At 34.0% G+C, this 22857-nt stretch overlaps 1 protein-coding gene across 8 annotated transcripts in view; it reads right to left on the bottom strand.

Moving 5' to 3' along the window:
- Positions 1-22857, bottom strand: part of LOC135845880 (nuclear protein MDM1) — a 73643-nt gene that overhangs the window by 10802 nt on the left and 39984 nt on the right. For 3 of the 8 annotated variants that reach the window (XM_065364736.1, XM_065364729.1, XM_065364732.1), the window contains exons 4-5: positions 7992-8107; positions 3593-3727 (exon numbers count right to left, since the gene is read on the bottom strand). In XM_065364736.1, coding sequence (XP_065220808.1) covers positions 3593-3727; positions 7992-8107 — 251 coding nt within the window. Of the gene's footprint in view, positions 1-3592; positions 3728-7991; positions 8108-13146; positions 13294-20632; positions 20685-22857 lie in introns of those variants that run through there. The other 5 variants (XM_065364730.1, XM_065364734.1, XM_065364733.1 and 2 more) reach the window with 5 other exon arrangements.

Raw genomic sequence — 22857 nt, 5'->3', positions numbered from 1 at the left:
TAACTCAAAATCGAGTTATAGCTTATTCTCGACTTATTTAACGAATTGATTCAAAATTGAGGAGACTTTTATGTGGACGCTTCACGTGTGTTTCTTGACCAGCAATTTTGAATTATTCATATTTTTCACCGAGCGGAAGGTTTCGGAATAGATCCGGGGATGTGGGGAGGGGTATGGATGTTCCATAAAATGTTGAAAATCACCATTTTCTCCATTTTGCCACCGTATTGATTGTTTTTGCTCCACAGTTAGATGGAAGGTTTATGGATCCCTCAATTTTTGAAAATTTCTTGACACGGGCTTCGTAAAAAGTGTTCACATGAACCCAATTTTTTCAACATTTTTGGAACTTTCAAGATGAAAGTCAGCTCAAGTCCCCCTCCCTTCGATCCCAGCTTCGTAAAACACCCAACAAAAGTTTGCTAGGTAATTAATTGGTAAAATTCGAAATTGATGATGTTTGAAATATGTAATTTGACCTCCTTTCCCCCTTCCACCACTTTGTGAGCAGTTGATTTGGAAAAGACACCTTTTTGCATCCCAACTGGCAGAATGAAGCTAAATCGAATAATTGTGAAAAAATACGTCACCAGGTAAAATCTCAGTCGTCAAAGTGCATTTTTTGATTTTTAGTAAGAATTTTCAAAAATTAAATTTGGGCCAAAAATGAAAAAAAAATCAAAAATTTTCCAAAATTGACCTAGAAAGCTGAAATTTGGTATGAAACTTTTACATATATTTGATTATCAAAATCGATTGGAAACGGGTTTAAACATTTCGAACAGTTATGGAGCTTCCAGCAGATTTTCAAAAGCTGAAATGTGCACAGAATTTCATCTAGAATAAAATTGAAAAGCTAAAATTGACTTTAAACTCTAATTTCAACGTTCTGAATCTATTAGAGGACGTTTCAAAGCATTCTGAAGCTTCCAGCCATATTTTGGGGATTCCAGTTTTCGAAAACGCGCCCTAAAATCTGTCCAATCAATTCACCGTATAAACGTACATGTTTGACACAGAAAATCTTAAATTCACTTTTTACTTTATTTCTGACATGCTGAGATGACTGAAGAAGGTTTTAGATAATTTTGGGCCGTGTCAGTCTTTTAAAAACTTGTAGAAAAATGACCATTTTCTGACAGGACGTTTTAAATTTTCAAGAGCTTGAAATAAAATCATGTCAAATTTTCACAGAAGACTTACTGACGAGACGTTCTAACCTCTTGTAATGTAAGACTTTTGAAAACTTGAAAAAAATCGTTTAGAATCCCTATCAATGGCATTTCATTTTTAGGTTCGAAGCAAAAAACATAATATCCATGACTTGAAACTTTCTTCGCAGAGGAGACTTTACTTCCATTATTTTCATTTTTTCAACTTTGGAAGTCTCTACATAGATGGTCAGCATTGTTGGGACTGGGAGGATTGAGGAAAGGGGTTTTCTTGAAAAAAGAATTGTACATATTTGTACATGAAGAAGTGTTCTGCTCAGAGGTGAAAAATTTTCAAATAATACAAATAATCAATTTTTCATTTTTTTCAATATTTTTCAATTTGGGGGGTTCATATGTACAAGGGGACCAAGACCAACATCATTTTGGAGGACCAGAGGGTGTTTTTCTTGAAAAAGTGATCATCTAAAAAGTAACTACTCTGCTCAGAAATTAAACATTTTCATAAAATTTGTACAGGTATGAATTGATCATTTTTTTGTTGATTTTTTTCGACTTTGGGGAGCGGGGGCTTTATTTTTTGTATGTAGGAAACTAACAAGATTTGGGAGATCAGGGGAAGGTTTTTCTTGAAAAAGTGCTTATTTAGAAAGATCCTGCACATAAATGAAAAATTTTCAAAAATTTTTTTACAGACATCAATTTTTCAAATTGTTTTAATTTTCCCAAATTTGGGGGTGGGGGCTCCAAACAAGACAGCCAACATCATTTGGGGGTCCAACAACGATTTTTTTTGGAAAAAGGGTTATGTTGAACAATTCTAATGTGGAAATGAGATATTTTCAAAAAATTTTCCCTGATTTTGATTTATTTTCATTTTTTGTGATTTTTTTAACCTTTGAGGGCCTCCTTACTAGCAGGCCATATGGTCTGAAGGATTGGGGAAAGTTTTTTCCTGAATAGGAGATTATTTTTAAAAAATTCAGACGCAGAAACAAAGAATTTTCATGAATTGAACTTTTTTTTGATTTTTTTGCAATTGAGAGGGGGAGGGGAATTATTTTCTCACCCGTGGCAACAACTTTGGGGGTGAGGGTGGGAGGAGAAAAATTTCAACTTTGCAAAATAAGGTACACTGTAAATTTTAGCATTCCAATATTGAAATTTCAACTTCCTAAAATCTACCGGGTGCCCCAGAATTGCTCAAAATAGCTCGAAACAGTTTACAACAAATTCGGGCAGGAGGTCGAAAATAGGATACAGACCCAAGTTTCACCCTTTTAGATTATTTCGACAAAACTTTGTTTTTTTCCCATTTTGGCCCAAATTTGATTTTTTTAAATTCACCAAAAGTCGAAAAAGGCACCTTTGCCTCTGAAATTTTGACTGTTGATGTACTTCGCATGATTTTACAACTCAGCTTAATCCGGTTTGAAAAATGTTCTTGCCAGTTGGGATTCCTCTCATTTTTCAGCAGAAAAAAATCCATGAAATTTAAAAGAAACAAAAGCAACTGTTAATTCAGAACTTTGAAAAAAAGGAGGTGAGTTCGTTCTTCAATTTGTGTAGTACCCACTACCTACCTAGTACCTATGTACCTCGACTCTTTTAGTAAGTTCAAGCACCAAGTATATTTACACCAAATTTCACCTTGCCAAAATCTTTTCCCATACTTTTCGCTATCAGCCCTGTACCAAGAATATCGTACAATAGGAATGGGAAAGCAGAGAGGAATAATACACAAAAAAATGTACATTCAATAACGTAGCTCTACTCTAGTACAAGTACCTCAACCTTTACGATCGATACTACCGAATAATAACAGGGGAACAACAGGGCAGGATATATAGGTAAGGGGGAGGGGGGTACGTTTATTCAATTTATTAAAATAGTATTTATTCGTCGATAATCCTAGGTACGTATATATGCAAGCGAGTCTAAAAAGAAAGCTCTATACATACAGAGACGCATTCGCGTTCTAGAGTAGGTACCAATTAATCAAACAGGATTGCGCGCTTAGGAATCGAAAAATAAATGAACCGAATCAAGTTGAACGTCCTTATAGCCGATTATTTGGCCATTGCCGTTTGAAAAACAGCTGCCTGTGCCTGTACACATCGGCAAAATATTACGTTATTATTATTGAAGCGTTTACGCGAGGATGATTCTATGTATAATATATTTATGTAAAATATACAAAATGTATCCAGGTTTTATGCGCGCAAGGTATGTATTTGGTAAATCTTTTTTTTTTTTTACAGTACAAGCTTAAAAAGCAGCGTTATTAAGCTCAATGGTGCTTCGAAAGCATCGCCACGATTTTTATTTTCTCGTAGGTAGGTATTTTTTTTTTCCAAAACGGAAATCTACCTTCCGTTGCTCCACAAATCAATGCAAAGCGTATAGTATTTTCCGCCTACCACGTAATCGGTGTCGAAATCGTCGACGAAATCAGGAGACGGCGATCCATAGGCTGTACGATACCTCGCACCAGGAGGACCTTCGGATTTGCTTCGACGCGACGGAGCGTAGTCGCGTTTATCGTTTCGAGCCGACTGAAAAAAAAATACAACTGTTATGAAGCCCCCGAACACTACACCCTTGTCTTCTTGGTCGTGTTAAAGCTTGTTTAGGTAGATCTATATATTCATATATCGTCGTCGTGGGTAGGTACATATAATCCTGGATACGAAGACGATTCCTTCGGCATTCTTTAATGTGATTACGAAGTGAAAAAAAAAAAGAAAAAGAAAAGAAAGGTTTCACTTATTTCGGTTCATCTCTACTTCGATTCCTCCAACCTAAAGCGTCGTTATATGGGGTGTGAAAAAAAGTCGAGCTAAGTAGCCTCCCACCCGTCTCACTTCGCGCAAAGGTTGCATCAATCAGACTTCCTCTTCCACTCTCCCGGACGGTTTATATCGCAACTTTCCCAATCAAAAGTCCAGCTCGATCACTTGTACAGGTTCTTTTTTAAAACATATGTTACGAGTAGGCCTATATAGACGTGATTTCTCAACATAAAACACCTTGTTCTACACCGCATTCGAATCTAATAGATAGTAATAATATCCGATACCCTGCACAGAAATTTTTCATCAATTTGCCTTCGTGTGTATCGTATCGATTTACCGCTGTCATAACGTTACCGTTATTCAATCCGTATGCCTACGACAATGCTATAGGTATACGAGTAACAATGACGCAGACTGTTTAATTTCCATTATACACCGTTACCATTGCCATTAACCGCCTAGAAGCGAAACTGCCATTATACTCGCGTCATCATTAAACCAAAACTTATCATCCAGTCTATTTATATCTAACCATGCTTTTCCAAAGGACATACATTTTACATTATAGCCTCGTTTGAATAAATCAGCCGCCAATTACAAAGTTCATTTGCATCATGACTCATTTTTTTCTCACCGAACGATGGCGTATCTCCATATATAGTCGAGTAATCGAAAAAATACCCCCGGATTCGTAATCTACGTCGTCGAAAACCTTGAAATCGATATACATGACGATTTTTTATCATTCACCCCCCTCCACGGCTCCACTTCCCTCTCCCCTTCAACTCAGATAAAGTCAGATTAACGACGAATTTCGCTGATAAAAACACGAGACAAGCAGATAAATCATGAAAAACATCAGAAATTCAAAATTTGTTTTCATAAGTTAACGTGTGAGCATTGTGATGCTATATTTTGAGCAGTAGAGAGTTGGGGTGGGGGAAGGGGAGGAGTCATTCGATATATTGACACCCCTATCTTCATGTATATCGATTGTATGGTTTTTGAGGACGCTGATCACGAATCTGAGTTCATTTCTGCGGTAGGATTGATACAACTCTGAGAATTCAAATATCCAGGATCAATGACCTCCTTAAACTTTGAGCCGATGTCTGGAAATGATTGTGTAGCCAAAGTTTGAGAGAATAAAATGTATTCCAACCACAGTTTAATTTTTATTAAAGGCAAAACTAGGTAGGTACTTGAAATCACTTCATTTTGTAGAAAAGATAGAAAATGAGAGATGAATTGTTTTGGAAATGACCTAAGAAGAATCTGCCATCGAAAATACAGTCTTTCTAACTATACAGAAACCGGCTACAACTTGAACAATAACTTAATCATGAACATGAAGATGTTATACCTAGGTGAATCAAGAATAAAATAAAACCCGTAATTTTAGAGATTCTTTTTGGGATGATTTTTTTTTCTTCAAAAACTGATGAAAATGAAGTCACCAAATTTGTAAATGGAAACAATGTTTTTTTTTTTTTTTTTTTTTTACTAAATCTGGTCAAAATGAAGTGAACAAATCTGTGAAGTGTAGACATTTCTTGCACTGATTTCGATTTCAATAAACGTCGAGTTTTCAATAGACCTAAGATTATAGGTACCTGGTACAGCCATGAGCGCTTCTGAACAAAATTTCAGCTGCTTTGAATGAATTTTGGATCCTTGCCGAATTTCTAAACATTGAAAAATTGTAGGAAGTGCTTTTCTAACAAAATTTTTGTAACTACCTAATTCCTATAGCTCTTACCCCTAACATCAACCTAGGAACCCTCCCCTTCCCATCTGAATTCCGGAGATAGGAAGAAGAAACACCTACTAAAGATCCACAATTTTGACCAATTTTTCAAAAATGAATAAAAAATTGATTGAAGCATCCCTCACCATATTTTTAAAACTGCTGATTACAAAAAAATTGAATTCCAATTTTGACTGGACCTTCACCTCCTCCCTTTTCTACTCTTCCTCCTAATGCTGAGGTGGAATGACTCAACTTATTTTAGACTAATCTTTAGAACCCAGAACAAATTGTTGTCAATCGATATCGATATTTAACACTAAAGTTAAAATTCAATTTTACCTATACTCAGACTTGCTTTCAGCTTTAAAAGTTTCAAAATTTGAAATTTACAAAGAAATTCATATGTAAATGAACTTGATATTTACCTACATATTTTTTTCAATTTTCACTTTTACCTATTTCTTTTTCAACAGGTCCCCGAGAAAAGTATTTTCAAAGGCTTAGAACAGAGCTTTAAAAAAAATGCAAGTTGACGTTGAAAAATCATGGAAAAAGTGTCGAGTCTCCTCTGATTCGAATAATCATTTTCTTACTGGGAATCAAAATTAAAAAATTTCTGATGTTTGAAAACTTTTTCACAAAAAAAAATTGACGAGCTTACTCTAAAGAAAAGAAATCAGACATTTTCTCACTTCATTGAAAAAAAATTATCCAAGTTAACGTTGAAAAGCCATGGAAAAAATGTCGAGTCTCTGACTCGAATATTTATTTACCTACCGAGCATCAAAATTAAAAAATTGTTCTTGTTTGAAAATTTTTTCACAAAAAAAATGACGATGAGTGTATTTTAAAGAAGAAAAATCAGACGTTTTCTCACTTCTCCAGGAATTCAGCATCACTAATCAATAATCATTATTCCAAAATTCAAAAATCGTCTTCAACTTGATTTTGTAGGGGCTGAAAATCATTTCAAAACATGGAAAAACAGCACAACTTTTTTTTCAACTCTAAATACTAATTGACCAAATACAATCAATCACCATTAATTTAAAAACATTTTTTTTTTGTTTTTTGAAGAATTTTAAAATTTTGAACACTGGAAAAAATGAGAGGGAAGGAAGAAAGATCGAATTAAGAAACTTGATATTTTTCTAACACGAGTCTCAAAAAAAATAAAAAAAGATACAAATGATTGAAAAATGTATGAAAAAAATTCTTGAAATAAGAAAGAACTTTTCTGAAATTTTATTTTCTCATTTTTCAAAACCCACCTTTCCTTTTTTCAAATTTTTTTGCAAATTTTTGAAATTTCATCAGCCCCTATAGGGGAAGCAAGGGACGTGAGGAGGGTAATGCACTTTGCATGATGAAATTTTTACTATTATCTTTCTGCAGTCCTTACGTCATTGGACAAAACTTCATATCAAACTTTGCTGATTTTGTCCAAAAAATGCAGATCACTTCATGTTAACCCACACTTTCCAATGACCCCAAATTTTGTGGAAAATTGAACAAATCGTTGGTTAAAAAAGTTTTGGTAAGAGGTGGGTGATATTAAATATCAATTCGATTTTTCGATTACTCGTCTCTTCTCCACCTTCCACATAATATTTCTATCTTCCTGATAAACAAAAAAATGAAAAAAAAGCACGAGTGATTTATCAAAAAATTGAGACAAAAATGAATTCGGTGAAAACATCATTTTTTTCGATAGAACATAAAATAAGAAAAAATAAAACATATTTGCGGCGCATCCAAAATAGATCCAAATTTCGACGAAGGCTTCAGAACAATTGGAATCAGAAAAATGTGGTTTCAGCACGTTGATATCAGATGGTTCTAAATTAATTTACATAATTTTTACTAAAAAAATTCTATTTTGAAAGAGATGAAAATTTTTACACAAAAATCATTATTTTAGCCTTCAAATGAGAAAATTTAATCGATATTTAATTTTTCAAAAGTTCGCCAACAATCAAAAAATTAATTACAATTGAAATTTTAATCACTGAAGCCTTTCCTTACTTACCTACTATTACTCGTATATCAATTTTCTCTTCACCTTGATACGACAGGTAGATTTGGCGAAATTCAGGCAAAACCCTACACCTGCTCGAAAGCGTCCAAAAACTGCCCTGGCCCCGAGCCACGATTCAAAACCACCGTTTCCCATCACCTGTGCCCATTTCTAGCCTACTACTCACGCCCACCAAGCCAAAATTCACACATCAATATGGCAAAGCGCTACTAAAATCAACCAAAAATCTTACTTACTCTTACTCGTACAGCTGAATTCTCGTTAGTTTTCTCTTGTTTATTGCATTCTACAAAATCCGCGTCTTTTTTACCATAAATAGGATTCTTTTTAATATTCACTTCGGGTTGAACGCCTGCAATAATAAAAACATACACACAACGTCAGTCGAAACACCGCACGATCGCGCAAGTATAACAATAATAATTGGAAAAAATTTAATTTATAAAATTAAAAATAATAATAATACGAAGAGCAAAAAACCGGCGCAGCCTCGGCCGGCTATATTCGCAACAACTTAATAACAACGTAAACGCACGAGCACTGCAACTCCAGCATCCAGCCTGCTAAACGAATCTGTGATAGCAGCGACGAGACGTAATACGCGTTATGGTTTAACATCGATCCGCGTCTACATTCTACAATACGCCGGTATATACATATTAAAAAATGTGTATTTTCTCAACAAAAAAAAAGAAGAAGAAAAAATTTACAACCTATTACGCGATTTGTTCGCCGGCTCGGAACCCAAATTCTCGAAACCCAGGTAAGGTAGTATATGAAAATCGTGTACAATATTCCGACAGCAGCGACGACGAGATGACGTACTACCCTATACACAATATTCGAGGCTTCGAGCACACGCCTTTTTCATTTCCTTTCCTCCTTATATTCCACAATATAAAGCAATAGGTGCGAGTAGGTATTCCAAAGAAAAGATGAATTTAATGAGCGACGAAAGGAAGAGCTATATAGCTAGATTCTCTTTCCTAATAAATAATAGCTACTCTATCCTGTCAAAATACAAGTACTTATTATTATATCGTAAGTATATTTAACTCCATCTGCGCGATGACAATACTCGCGACATGGCAGTCAAACTGTCGTGAAAGTACCGCAAATAATCGAGCTGTTAAATGATGAAAACAGGAAATAATGTAAAATGTGTTGAGAAGGTCGATTTTAGGCTGTCTAGGATAAGACTGCACTTTACACTCTTCACAATATATATTTTAGTTTTACCCTCAGAGATTCCATCGTATGGTGGAAAAGTTTATAAAAATATCTATCCAATGTACCCCTGAACTACTGGATAGGTTAAGGTACTTCTACCCAACTACCTACGCAGAACAGCTATGTTCACGAATAACCGAATAAGATAAGAAATTTAAACACCCTCCATAAAAACTTTTTTACGATGGACGAATTTCGCTCATTGGCCTCGTGCAGACGTCTTTTTATCATTACGATTATGACTTCTCAACTTCGAATCGCAGTCGATGGTGAAGACGACAATGATATCTATGAAAAGCTAGGTCGATGTCGCCAACACTGCCAGGTCAATTGCAATGATCTAATTCAATTGAGAAAAGGTTTGGATTTTTTCTTTTTTTTTCATTATCAGCTGGCTAAATATGGGGAAATGTCTTTCGACTCAATTTAGCTAACAAGGGAGCTACCCAAGGTCTGACACGCGGATCGAAACAATTTTTTCACAGGCGGATAGAGCATAAAAAAATATGTTATGAGCCAAAATTTTAGCTGCTGAAGTTGACAGGGGGAGAAACCACGGGGGTTTGAATATCGAAAAATCACAAAAATACGCAAAAATATGCTGAAAAAAGTATAAAAATTGAAATCATTCGGCACCCTGTTCGCTTCAGCAGCTAATTTTTTGGCCACGATCTACCATCGATATATGAAGACTTATGGTGGACAAGTCGCCGCGATCTGCGTGTCAGACCTTGGGTAGCTCCCTTGTAAGTAAATACTTTAATTATAACTTTTTAAAAACTTCAGCACTCGTTTCGCTCAGGCATGCTCATTTTTCTTTCTCAAAATCAAACTTTCTAAAAATCTATTAAGCTTATTCCAACTCAAAAAAATGTTTGAATTCAAAAATAAACTCCTCACATAGAAAAAAAGGGTTTTTTACTTCTCGAAATAAGAAATTTTGAGAGCTTTTGCCCTCACTTCATTCGGGCTTTTTTGATTTTCTTTTTCAAAAGTGACATTTCTGAAAAAAATTATTCGAATTTTGAAATTTTGGAGCAAAAAAAAATCAGTTTTATCCCATAAAAAAACATTGTTCTTTTACTTATAAAATTAGGAATTTTCAAAAGCTTTTGCCCTTGCTAGGCTCGGACTAATTTGGTTTTATTTTACACAATAAAAAATTCCATGTTCGAGGTTTCTAAAAATTGAAAAATGAAAACGAAAATTGCTTATAAGTCATATACCCTTACAACTGGTATTTTTTCCCTCATATTAGTCGATAAATTTTTGATTGACTCCCCCCCTCCAAAAGAATGCTTACGAGCAGTTTCGTCCCTGTACATACTATAAGAGAATAACAAACAAAAATACACCATCAAACTGAAGTTGAACGATTTGAAAATTTTCTCTTCATTTTATGATTTGCATAGGAAAAAAATTTAATTCTGGAGCAAATTGATTATGATGGAAATTATTTTACTGTCACAATCGATTGGAGAACATGTTGCATTTTTCGATTTTTGATGCATTTTTGAAAATCAAATTTGAGCTGGACTTGCGAAAAAATCAAAATGTCTCATATTTCAGACCTCTAGAATCGATTGAAAACAGTTTCAAACCATTTGGGGCAGTTCTGAAGCCTCCGGTAGATTTTTTAAAGTTTCAATTTTCACAAAATTTTACCCAATGAAATTGGAAAGCTGAAATTCACTTCTAAGTCCTCTATTTTTAACAGGCTGAGTCGACAGAGAGTGGTTTCAAGGTGTTCTAGAGCTCCCACTCATATTTTGAAAATTCATTTTTGGAAAAACAATTTGGTTTTAAATCAACAGAAACCGATTTTGAGGAAATGGCGGGTAATGGGACAAATAAGTCACTACAAACTCAAGCACCAATTCAAAGCACTTCAACACCTAAAATTTTGGCTAGTGCTGTATTTTTGCATGCTCATCATTCGATTTAGCATAGCTTTATCCAATCCAAAAAATTTTCCGGCGGTTGGGATCTCTTTTTATGAACCATACTTCTGCCATTTTCAAAAACTCTTCGAAAATTGAAAAAACAACTTTGGGCAGCTCAAAATTTGATTCCGAAGGATTGACATGTTCTTTTATTGTAGTGAGCCAAATTTCAATCTAATCGCAGTTGACGAGTTGCAAAGGTTCCAAGTATTATCAGGTAAAGGATTGTTCGAGTATTATATGTACCTACCTACTCGTACATTAAGCTCAATTACTGGACTTCTATCCTTTATTTAAAGCTTTGTTTACAACTACTCCCCGTCTACGATGACCCACATTGACCTTATCCATATTAAATTTCAAGTTGTATAGTCTACATGTCAATCAATAGAGTATTTTTAGCTCAGGTGACACATTAGATATCGTAAAGTAGGTCATTCTTCGCTTTTTTTTAGAAAGTATAACGTGAAAATTAAAGCTCATTTTTTTGCGTGTCATTTCCGAAAAAAAAATGCTCATTACAAACCCCCCAAAAATCAACTCTAGTGTCATTTTTTGGGATGACTGCGAAATTTTAAAATTTATAATACCTACCTAATTTATTATTGAACCTCAAAAAACTTGGCAAAACGTTCATTTTCCCAAGCAAAGCTCAAAATTTCAAAAATACGAGGGAAAAATCATGTACCTATATTCGTGAATTTTTAGGACCACTGAATGAAATTTTGCGTAGTTTTCCAAACGTTCTACTTTTCTGAATGATGGGAGAATAATCATTTCTCGATTCAATGAAAAAAAAAAAATTAAAAAGGGGAGTGGATGAGGACCGAAAAAAAAAATAGGTTTGAGTAGAAGAATGACCATAGCCGTAATTTCTAAAACTTGAACAAAACACTAAAAAATTGACTACTATTCTGCACCCTCTCCCTCCCTTCCAACCCTATTTATCCTTTCAAAAGTAACCGTAAAAAAAAAGTAAAATATTTAGATCCATATTTTTTATTTTTTAAATTAATAAAACTTCGAATTTTTTGTCAAAGAGAGGGGGGAGGAGGGAAATTGAAGTAATTTACAATCATTTTTTCCCTAGTTTAACCAAATTTTTCTGAAGCAAATGAAAATTGACCAACTCACACTCGTATCTATCTATACCAAATCTTAAAAGATAGAATTATCGACCTTTATTTTCTCAACCATTTCTGATCTATTTTTCAAAAATTCATCAATTTTTGCAAATTGTGCCCAAATTTTGAAGAATATTACGGAACCGAAAAATGAAATGCTCCTATAAAGGTACTTTACACTGAGAATGTTTTAAAAAATCAGATCGAGTATTCAAGGATTAAGAATTTGATTTTTCGATATCTCTTGAGAAGGAAAAAATGCCAGCTTTTGAAGAGTTTTGAAAGAAATTTTACTCTTTTCTGTTATACTTTTTACATACCTTTTCGATGCAATTTTTGGCACTTATAAGATTTTAAAATGTCAAAATTTTATATGTTTTACTCGTACGTTGATACTTTTTCCAACAGGTTAAAATTTATTATTTCGTAATAGAAATTTCCACTTCCCCCTCTATCTTTTACCTCAGGATCGACATTTTTAAAAAAAATCACCAATAAATTAAAAAATAAACCTGATTGAAAGAAAAAAAAAATTGATTAAGTTGTAATACAGCGTTTTTTTAGGTATTGAAAAAATAAAAAATAAAATTTCCAATTTTTTGATTTGTTTGTTGAAAATTTTAGTCGACTAGAAAATTTTTCAAATTTTAATCCAAGGGGTAGGACTTTTTCAAACACATAACAAATCACTATTGAGGTGTATGATGGAGAAAACAAGCAAAGAAATTAATAAATAATGAGTAGGAGATTACAAATTTTTTCAATTTCAATTTTTTTTCCAATTGAAAATAAGTTAAGGTTTAGTGCAATAGGTACCTGAACTTCATCTCAAAATGAAATAGAATTACCTATTATAGGATCCTTTCCTTCAAAAAAAGCAAAAAACAAGGGCAAAATATTTACTAGGTACTTGAGTAATATATCACGTTAGATGGATTTACATGTGATCCCTTGAAGACATTATGCTTCAAAATGAGATATTTGGCAACCCAGACACATCAAAAGTTCTAAACCTCTCAAGATACATATTATCAAAAAGCACTCTCCAAAAAAACCACAAATCCTTCAGAAAAAGAAAACACATCGTACGTTACCGTATTTCAACCCCATCAGCTGTTCAATGCTAAAAAAAATTCAATCCACTCGCAATCACGAACACACGTAGGTAGCAAAAGTACAAAAAACTTTCAAAAAAACACGACCGACTCGTACACTAAGCACACACGTACTGCGGGTTTAATTCATAATTCTATTATGTGTCCGATCCATCGCATCGTATCGGTCGTCGAGAAAGTTTTTCGAGGTGGGAAAAAAACGCACACATCGTACAAAGTATACCCAGACCCACCTGGTCGAATACACATAGGTGCTTCATAGTCCACTATATATGCTCATATTTCATAATAAGTATAATACGGCTCGAGTTCATTATGTTGAAAAAAAATTCTTACAATTAACCGCGAGTCCTCTACACGTCGTTTGAAGGATAAAATTCGCACAAAATTTCAACCAGAACGAGGTAATTTCACAGACAAAAAAGCTCATTAAAGTAGCATTGTTTACGCGACACACCACAAATACGTACGCACGTTGGTCCGTTGGTCCGATGGTCCGATAAATAAACCAATCAACCTTTTAAATGTGCTTCGATGGGAGGGAGCGGGGTTCGAAAACTTTCATCGTAGGTCTAGGTAGAGGTACCTAGTACCTACATCCAAAGACGAGAAAATCTTTCCAACAACGACGAAGCACCAAAAAACAAACAATCTTCGTATACCTATCCAGAAACGCGTCCATCGAATACTAAACAAGTTCACATTTACCGGATAAAAATCGATTCGGAGTTTCTTTCAATGTTTAGGGGTTTAGTACTCCCTATCCCAGCTAAATGATTTTTTCCCTCTCTCGCTCTTTGCAAAATAACATCGAGACGAGTTCAACGACAATTTTACAAATACAATTGCAAAACGATGTCTTTTCTCGCATGTTTTTCGTAATCTCCATCCTCTCTGTCTCATTGTCCTTCTCGTTACCGCTCGTGTTTTTAATATGATATATGAAACTTTTTATACTCCGCAGGCATTGCGTTGTTTATGGTATACGCGAGTGCGAGAAACTTTTTTCTTCTTCGTTTTAATTTCGAACCAGCCAGGCAGCCAAAAGGAAAGAAATTCTCTAAGGAGCAGGAGTCTGCAAAATGAATAGCTCGTAGCTTCGGGATACTCGCGATACCCCTTCGACTTCGATGCCAGTCGACGAATCAACTACGTGCTTTATGTCTTCCTTCCTAATGCACATGTTAAACGTATTTTCAACTTTACAGACGGAAATTTCACTCAAATGTGATGTGTGTGAGTGAAAAAGCCGACGTGCTGGGATACATACTATGTACACAACTTATCATACGCCCGTGTTGAATAAATTGCATACCTATTTGGTCGAATGTCGGGGGTATTGAGCGTATCTTTATTAGTTAAGTAAATATTAGTTTTACATGGTAAGATCAATATGCATCTCTGCTCGAAACGAAAGAATAAAATTGTAAGATTTGCATTAAAATATTTAAAACGAGGTCATTATTCGATTGCCGAGGGTTCGGGGGAATTTACTGTGGGTTTGTGAGCGATTCGGAGTCAAACTGATTGCTGATTCAGTGAAAGTCAAAAAACAATTTGAAAAAAATTTTTTCGCCCGAAGGGATGCCTGCCATGTATGGAGAGGGTTCGCCTTCTTACATCACAAGATAGAATAATTTTGATGATACCTTATAGGTACCTACTTACCAATCCACAGTAATTTTATTCAAGTTGACTTCACTAGGCAAAAATATATTAATTTGATGGTCAGTGAAGTGCCATATTCAAGTTCGAGGTATGTAAGAAAAAACTATCAACATAGCGAAGAAAAAAATTGATTTTTTTCAAAAATTTTAGGATTACTTTAAGGGAGAGCCACTTTGCAAAATACATATTAAAGAGCCAAATATAAGAATTGAGTCAAAATTTGGAATCAGCGCCACAGAACACTCCGCAAATCGTACGCCACTCAATTTTTGCAGTTTCTTCAAAATTTGAGGATCACTTTGAGGAAAGTAGAGGAGAAGTCTCATCGAAAAATTGAGCAAAAATTCGAAATGAACGTCGTAGAAAACCAAACAAATCATATGTCAATCAATTTTTACAATTTAAAAAAAATTAGAGGGTCAATTTGAGAGGCTTATTGAGAGGTTGAATCTGAAAATAAGGTCGAAATTTGACATCAGCGTTACTGAAAAAAAAATGTTGAAGGCAGTTGAAGAGTCGAATCGTGAAAACAAGTCAAATTTGAGATCAGAGTCACAAAAAACATAACAAACCACGTGTCACTCAATTTTTTCATTTTTTCACAATTTGAGGATCACTTTGAGGAAGGTTGAAAGGTCGGATTAAAAAACTGAGACGATATCACAAAAAAACCAAACATATGTGTCACTTGAATTTTTCTCTTTTTTTTTAAATTTGAGGATCACTCTGAGGAGCATTTTGAGGTGGAATCAGAAAATTGAGTTGAAATTTGAGATCAGCACTACAGAAAATCAAACTAACCATACCCATGCTCTTGCTCAATTCTAGCAATTTTTTCAAAATTTGTGGGTCACTTCAAGGAAGGTTAAGGAGGAATCATCACATGAAAAAAATTGAGTCGAAATTCGAAATAAGCACCACAGAAAACTTGCATAACAAACTATTTTCGATTGAATTTTTCAAGCTTTTTTTTTACGGAATTCGAGGATCATTTTGAAGGGCATTAAAAATTGGTTGGAAATTAGAGACGAATACAACAGAAAAACTACCTAATAAAAAACCGAATTCAATAGACTCAATTTCTGAAATTTTTTTAGCACTGTAAAACTCTTAACAAACCGTATACGAGTATCACTGGATTTTTGAAATTTTCTCAAAATTTGAGTAGCACTTGAGGGGGGGAGGGGGGATTGAAAAACCGAATCAAAAAATTGAGACGAAATTCGAAATTAGTATACCCACCACAGCAAAAACTCAACAAACCACGTCACTTGATTTTTGAAATTTTTTCAAAAGTTGAGAGGCACTTTGAGAAAGGTTGAAAGATTGAATCCAAAAATTGAGTGAAATTTCAAACCATATGTTACCGAGTTTTTTCCATGTTTTCAAAATTTGAGGGGCACTTTAAAGAAAGATGAGAGGTTGAATCAAAAAATTGAGACGAAATTTGAAATTAGTACAAACCATTTTATGCCACTTGATTTTTGAATTTTTTTCAAAATTTGAGGGGCACTATGAAGGAGGTTGACAGATTGGTCAGAAAATATTCTCTATACTTCATCATTATTGAACTAAATCAAACCACATTTCACTCAGTTTTAGATTAATTGCTCGTATTTAATTCGTAAAAATATAATAATTTGCATAAAAATTCGCAAAATTGGTACAATTTATGTACCGCGAAAATTTTTTTTGAAAAGAAATTCAAACTTTATGCATTAATGGGTTGAATATTTTGCAAAAATAATTACAGAAATTGAAACTGATCGGGAAAAAGGAATGAAACATTTTTAATGCATAAAAAAATAACTTTATCAACGAATATAAAATTAATTTAAAATGTTAGGTATTAAAGTGGTTTGAAAATTTTCATATTTTGTTCAAAGAATTTCCCACTATTTCTGCTGCGCATCTATCCATAAATTAATATTTTCAACCATTTTTCTTCCAAAATTTTTCAATCACATAAAAAATTAAAAAAAGTTACAGAAACTACGTTTTAAAAAAAATACATTACTAGTGATTTTCCACAAAACGAAATTCTTCCTCATTCAGGTCGATTTTCTCACATTCACTTTTTTAAAGTATTGCCTTACTGTTGATACACTTCCTTTAAAATATTTATAAGATCGTATATTTCAGGATAAAAAAAATCAAAAACTCGAATCAAAAACAAAATTCACACAAGCAGACTCCAACGCCTCCATTCGGATATGTAAAACATACCCTCCAAAAAAAAACCAACATTCTCCTTTCTGCCATCCAAGGTCATGAAAAATTCGTCAACAAGATGGCAAAAAGAAAAAACAGAAAAAGAATCAGTTCGATAAATTTTACTTTTTCCTCGAAATTTACAGTCTACAATTTTTTTTTTTGGAACAAGTTAGACATTTTTATCTCGTTCTGTCGTCCAATGAAAGGCCTCTTTTCATCGAAAAAAAAGTTCATTTCAAATTCGTGACGCGAATGAAAAATGCGACTCTTTCAAACACCGTTTTCCTTTTCGAGCCTTATCCTATTCTAAAAGTTGAGCTGAAATACTCATAGAATTTTTACGAAATAGGTATAATTGAAATTTTTCCAAGAGGTGGGTAATTTATTCGTAGCATTTTTTTGCTTCTTCGTTGTAATTTCGTTCAAATTGGATACAGAATTCCATAGTGAAAAAATTCGTCCTCGATTTACGTTTCTTGCATTGTACGAGTGTAAGAAAAGTGTACCAAAGCAACTCGAATCAAGAGAAACCACAATACTGTCAAATCTACAGCAAACATTTGTAATGTTTTTTCTTTCGGTTCCTATTGAAATTCTCAACGTAAGCAATAAGTACCTACTATATCGACTTTTATGTAAAACAAGTTGCTGGTAGATTATTCAGAGCGGTAGCTTGGTGAAATTTATATTGAAAACTGCGGAATTTAAGTATATCTTGTCTGATATAAAATAAAATAGGAATAGGACTAGAAATTTTAAAAGTTTTTAAAATGCAAATTTTTTCAAAGATAATGCACAATTTTTATTCAATAAATTCTGGTTCCAAACACATCGAATAAAAAATTTTTAAATGTCCAACTGGACAGTCTATCTACGTGGGCTCCACTTCAATTACAAGACAAAATATAGAGAAACAAAGAAACCAATGACAGCGTACATTCCCTCATAAATTAATAACGTTCGATTAAACATTTCTAAAACACACCTACCTATCAATCTTTTACTCGACTGCCTACCCGAATGAAAAATCTTCTTCAATAAATACCTTTTTTACCCACAAAAAAAACACAACTACGATACAAAATTATTTTTAAATTACCTTTTTTCCTATCTCAAAAGACAAAATGGCGCGAAACCGAAGCACACAACGAGCTCGTAAAACACACAATTGCGAAATACACTAAAACAACAAAAAGTCGAAAAGGCTTTTGCGACGCAATACGCACATTTTGCTAAACAGTAACACCACGACAAAGAAAAAAACTGACGCGATATATCGCTCAAGCCCTCGGTCTGATGATTGATACGACCAACCATTCCACACGAAAGTCTTTTTCCTGTGTTCTGTGCCCGTATCGTATATACGAGTAAAAATGAGAAACAAAAACCGACTATACGACTCGCCCTAGCTCGTCAGATCCTTATATGTAAATCACTAAATCCGCGTAGACGATAAACCATATGGTACGCCGGTTCGAGAAAATATGGCCGAAAAGCTCGCAATGTACGGCTGAATAATAAACGCGAAAACGACACCGACCGAAGAAAAAAAGCTGTAGACGGGCTCGAAGCGTTTTGAAATTAACTACAATATACGATAAAGTATTCTTTTCATGAAATATGGCAAAGGATGGTGAAAGTTTACTTTATCGAATGAATTTTAGGTAACGTTTTTTAGTATAAAAGTGAGTTCTTTCTTGATTTCTGTCAAAATTAATTTCGATATTGAGGTACATTAGATCAAACTTCTCTCAAACTATACTGAGAGAGGACAAAGGTATCTCGAGGCTTCCCCAATGGGGGTGGGTAATTTTTCACTTTTTGTTTCCTTTTGAAGTAATGACCTAAACGAGAAGAAGTAAGAAATGTTGAAATTTGTCGAGTCAATGACTAACCCCCCACCCCCTCCGGCTAGAATTCAAAGTTTGAAAAAATAATAACATTTTTTATCTTTAAATTACTCGTGAAATTTCAACCATATAGGTACCAATTTTAAAGAGACAATTATAAAATTATCATACTCGTATTTTGAAAGAAAGAACATTACCTATTTCAAGAATTATTCCTGAAATTATAAAAAATGAATTTCAAACAATCCTACTGGTTTAAACGTGATAATATGGTAAGTACTGCAGACATCAAAAGACTATTAAAATTTTTAAAAAATGAAAAAAAGTTTTGAAATATTCGGAAATTTTTTTTATTTTTTTCAACTTTGAGCACTTGCCAAGAAGGTTAAATTGTTAGGTAGGTACCTACCTGAAATGTTGAGGTCACATAAAATTGAAAAAAAAAACACCTCAATTTACCTCAAACCTCAACCAATCAAAGTTCATCATAAATGTGAGTGACTTCGTTATCAAAGTTGAAAAATCTGCGCAGATTCTCTTCTCCCCCCCCCCAAACGCGTCTAAGCTATTTTGAGTAAATTGATGAAAACTCGTTTCCTATAAAGACCTCTTCTGACCCGACTCGAACTCATCGTTTTCATATTTCTGGCACTTGTCGAGTTTCCAATAAAAGTTCGACTTTTTTCGACAATTTTCAAATTCCTGTGGGACATGAGGGAAGGAATAATACATGAACTGGGTCTGGTTAAGTGAACATTTTCAGAGTTTTTTTTTCAACATGGCCCAACAAGAAAGTTTATCAAATCGTGTTGAAAAGACTTTACAAAAGATCCAAAAAATTTACAATTACAACAGAGTTCTTCAGTCAAAGGTAATTTTTTCCCAAACCAGGTTGGGTAGGACATGGAGTGAAAAAAAACACGATTTTATCGGAAATACTTCCTTTTTGTGGACTCATATTTCCCCTCCAAGAGCATCTCCGGAGCTCAAATTTTTTCCAAGTGACTTATTTCAACACAAAATTAAGATTTTCACTGAATTTGACGAGAATCCTTCAACATTTTAACCGAAACCAAACCCATTGTTCTGTTTTCGATCATTGGAGTTGAGCTCTCAGACATGCATAAAAAGTTGAAAAAATAAAACAATTCCACGAAAAGTTGGTACGTATTTGAAATTTCGCATGTTTTCCTTCCCTCCTCCCTCCCGGTTCAACTTTTCTCCAGATTAAAGTTGTCGAAAAATCACGAAATGGGCTAGCGTAACATCAACCATATTTTTCTCAACGAAAATGTAAAACAGATCTTAATAATATCGTAGGAGATTTGAAAATTTGAAAAAAAAATCTAAATTCTATTCTACTCCCAAAATCTTTTTTCAGAAACACGGGTTGATTGCATAAAAAACAACAGAAACAGATTCGGAAAATTGAAACATTTAATTCTGAAAAATCTCAAATTCAGTGTTACTCTCTAATACAATTTTTTAAACTTCAAGTTGATTTTTCTCAGAAGTCCACTTGAAGAAATGGAATCAGCAAGTCACTAAATCATAGTGAACTTTTGAACATGTTCTAGCCCCTCCACCCCCTCTTCCCAAGAAATTCTCCATATATTTTGGGCAGTTTTATAGGTCGAAAAGAAAAACTTGATTTTTTAGAAAACCATCATAATGCCATTTTTGATTATAGGTAATCAATCAGTTTTTTGACATCCGTATAAATATGTACTTACTTGTCTGCCGATATCTCTTCCCTCTCCTCTCACTCATTATTATCTCAACACTTTTTGGAACTTGATTGCGTCGTCGTTTCAAATCGAGGGATCCATGAACAGTGAAAGTTTTCAATGGAAATAAAATTTGTTGTAAAGGCCACTTCTCCAGTCTCCTAATCTCCTTCATTTCTTCCAGTCATACAAAAATTTGTGACATGCAAACAGAACAAATTGGTTTCAATGGTCCAAATTTTGTAAACGAGGAATTTTTGTATAAACGAATCAAAAAATTGGAAATTATTGCAGACGTGTCATAAATATTATTTAAAATTCAATTATCAGTTAGAAACAGGAATAGATGTACTTTCAGTTGAAAAAAATCAAGTCGCAGAAAGTGATTTTAATTTTCTATTTTTCCAAAAAAAAATTCTATCAATCTCAAGGTGCATTTCAGGTCAAAATTTTCATTCAAGACTTTTCAAGGTTATCTTACTCATACTTGAAAGGGATTACATATTCATTGCTTCAAAGAAACTAGTGAAAAAATTCACCAAAAAAAAAATTCAAATCATGTATCGAAGGTAGATAAAAATTTCAAGGAAGCCAACGAACGAAGCCTTAAAAAAAATTCTTCGCGTTCACGTTGAAAAATTGATTCCTATACAGGCCTTTATACTTTTCTCGACGGTAATTAGAACAATATCACACGACAATGATTACCTTGAAATGACCTTGATACTTTTACCCGAATCTGAGCATTTTATTCTCGAAAATTATAACAATAGCTACCCACGTAGCCTAACGCTTTGTCTCCATCTCCATCAAAAAGTCATTTCATTCTTCAATTTTTTTCAGCTTTCTCCGGAGAATTTCGAGATAAAATGGAATTTTTTATTCCTTGTACCTACTGGAATTATCTTTTTTTAAGTTATGACTTTTTGGCAACATACCTATTCCCTACCAAGTTTATAGTTTCTTTCCAAATACCATTCAGTATTTTTTTTTTTTTGCATCTACGCTTTTAAAACGGCAAGTTAATCTAAACGACAATAAACTTCGTCGGTCATTTAGCATTCGTGACAACGAGTAATTTCATTTAATTGCGAAGATACCTAAACTTACTAATTCTAGTCTTTTGAATTCAACAAATTGCCCAGCAGCCCCAAAAGTTTAGTGTTCACTTTGAAAATAAAAAAAATGACGAGACAAAATTCACGTCTCGGTGCACAAATTTATTCATTCAACGCAAAATTTTCTTTGACTAGATAGAGATCTATAAAGAACACCCAATCCATCTCATCGACATTTTGAGATCCTGAATTTAGATTGTTAGTTCACTGTCATTCAGGGTTTATCCGACCCGAAGAACCAAATTTGATGATTTGAATTTTTCAATACTTAGTTCATATTTTTTTCAGCACACAATTTTATACGCACAAATTATTAAAAAGCATAAAGCAAGTCGTAAACTGTTTAATCAGGCAATATACACTTCGATTCTACACTGAGAGACTTTCAATAACCAATTTTAGAACAATTTTGAAAACTTGACCTTTGAAGGCAGAAAATGAAAGTAGCAAATCAATCAGATTTTTTGGAAATTTATGCAACTTTGAACCGAACAAAACATTTTCTCAAAAATTATTTCTCAAATTTTCTAGAGAAATTTTTTGGTCAGTTTTTTTCAACTTTTTGAAGCTCTGAATTCCGTGATTTCATCACTGGTTCTCTCATCATAGAAAGAAAAAAGGGCTCGAAATCATCCGCAAGTTCAAATATTGATCCCATAATACCTCTTTTAAGTTCATATAAAACTACCGCTATATGTAGCCTAATGGAAAATACAGGCACTATACATATAAAGAAAAACCTCCATCGAGTATTTATTTAACGCTTCGTCGAGCGATGCCGACGACGTCGATGTCGTAACCTTCGGCGTGTATAATTAAGTGACGAATATTTCGCGTCCATTGAACGCGACTCGATCGAGTTCCATCGGCATCCAGTACACGAAAAAATCCACCACGCTTCGAGCGATGACTACGAACGAGGCTCGACCAACTCAACCATCGAAAATTCCATAATCGTTCGAATAAAATTAGGTCGAAGGAAAAAAAATGTCTCCCTCGAGTCACTGCTCCTAGTTTAATCGTCGTTTCGCCGATTATACCGATTTTTTTCCCTCTTCGGTGGCAATATTTTGCAGAAATGACGGCATCAGCGTCGTCGTCGTCGTGTAAAGA

The sequence above is a fragment of the Planococcus citri genome, chromosome 4, assembly GCF_950023065.1.
Source record: "Planococcus citri chromosome 4, ihPlaCitr1.1, whole genome shotgun sequence".
NCBI lineage: Eukaryota > Metazoa > Arthropoda > Insecta > Hemiptera > Pseudococcidae > Planococcus > Planococcus citri.
This window is presented reverse-complemented; position numbering and strand designations above follow the sequence as displayed.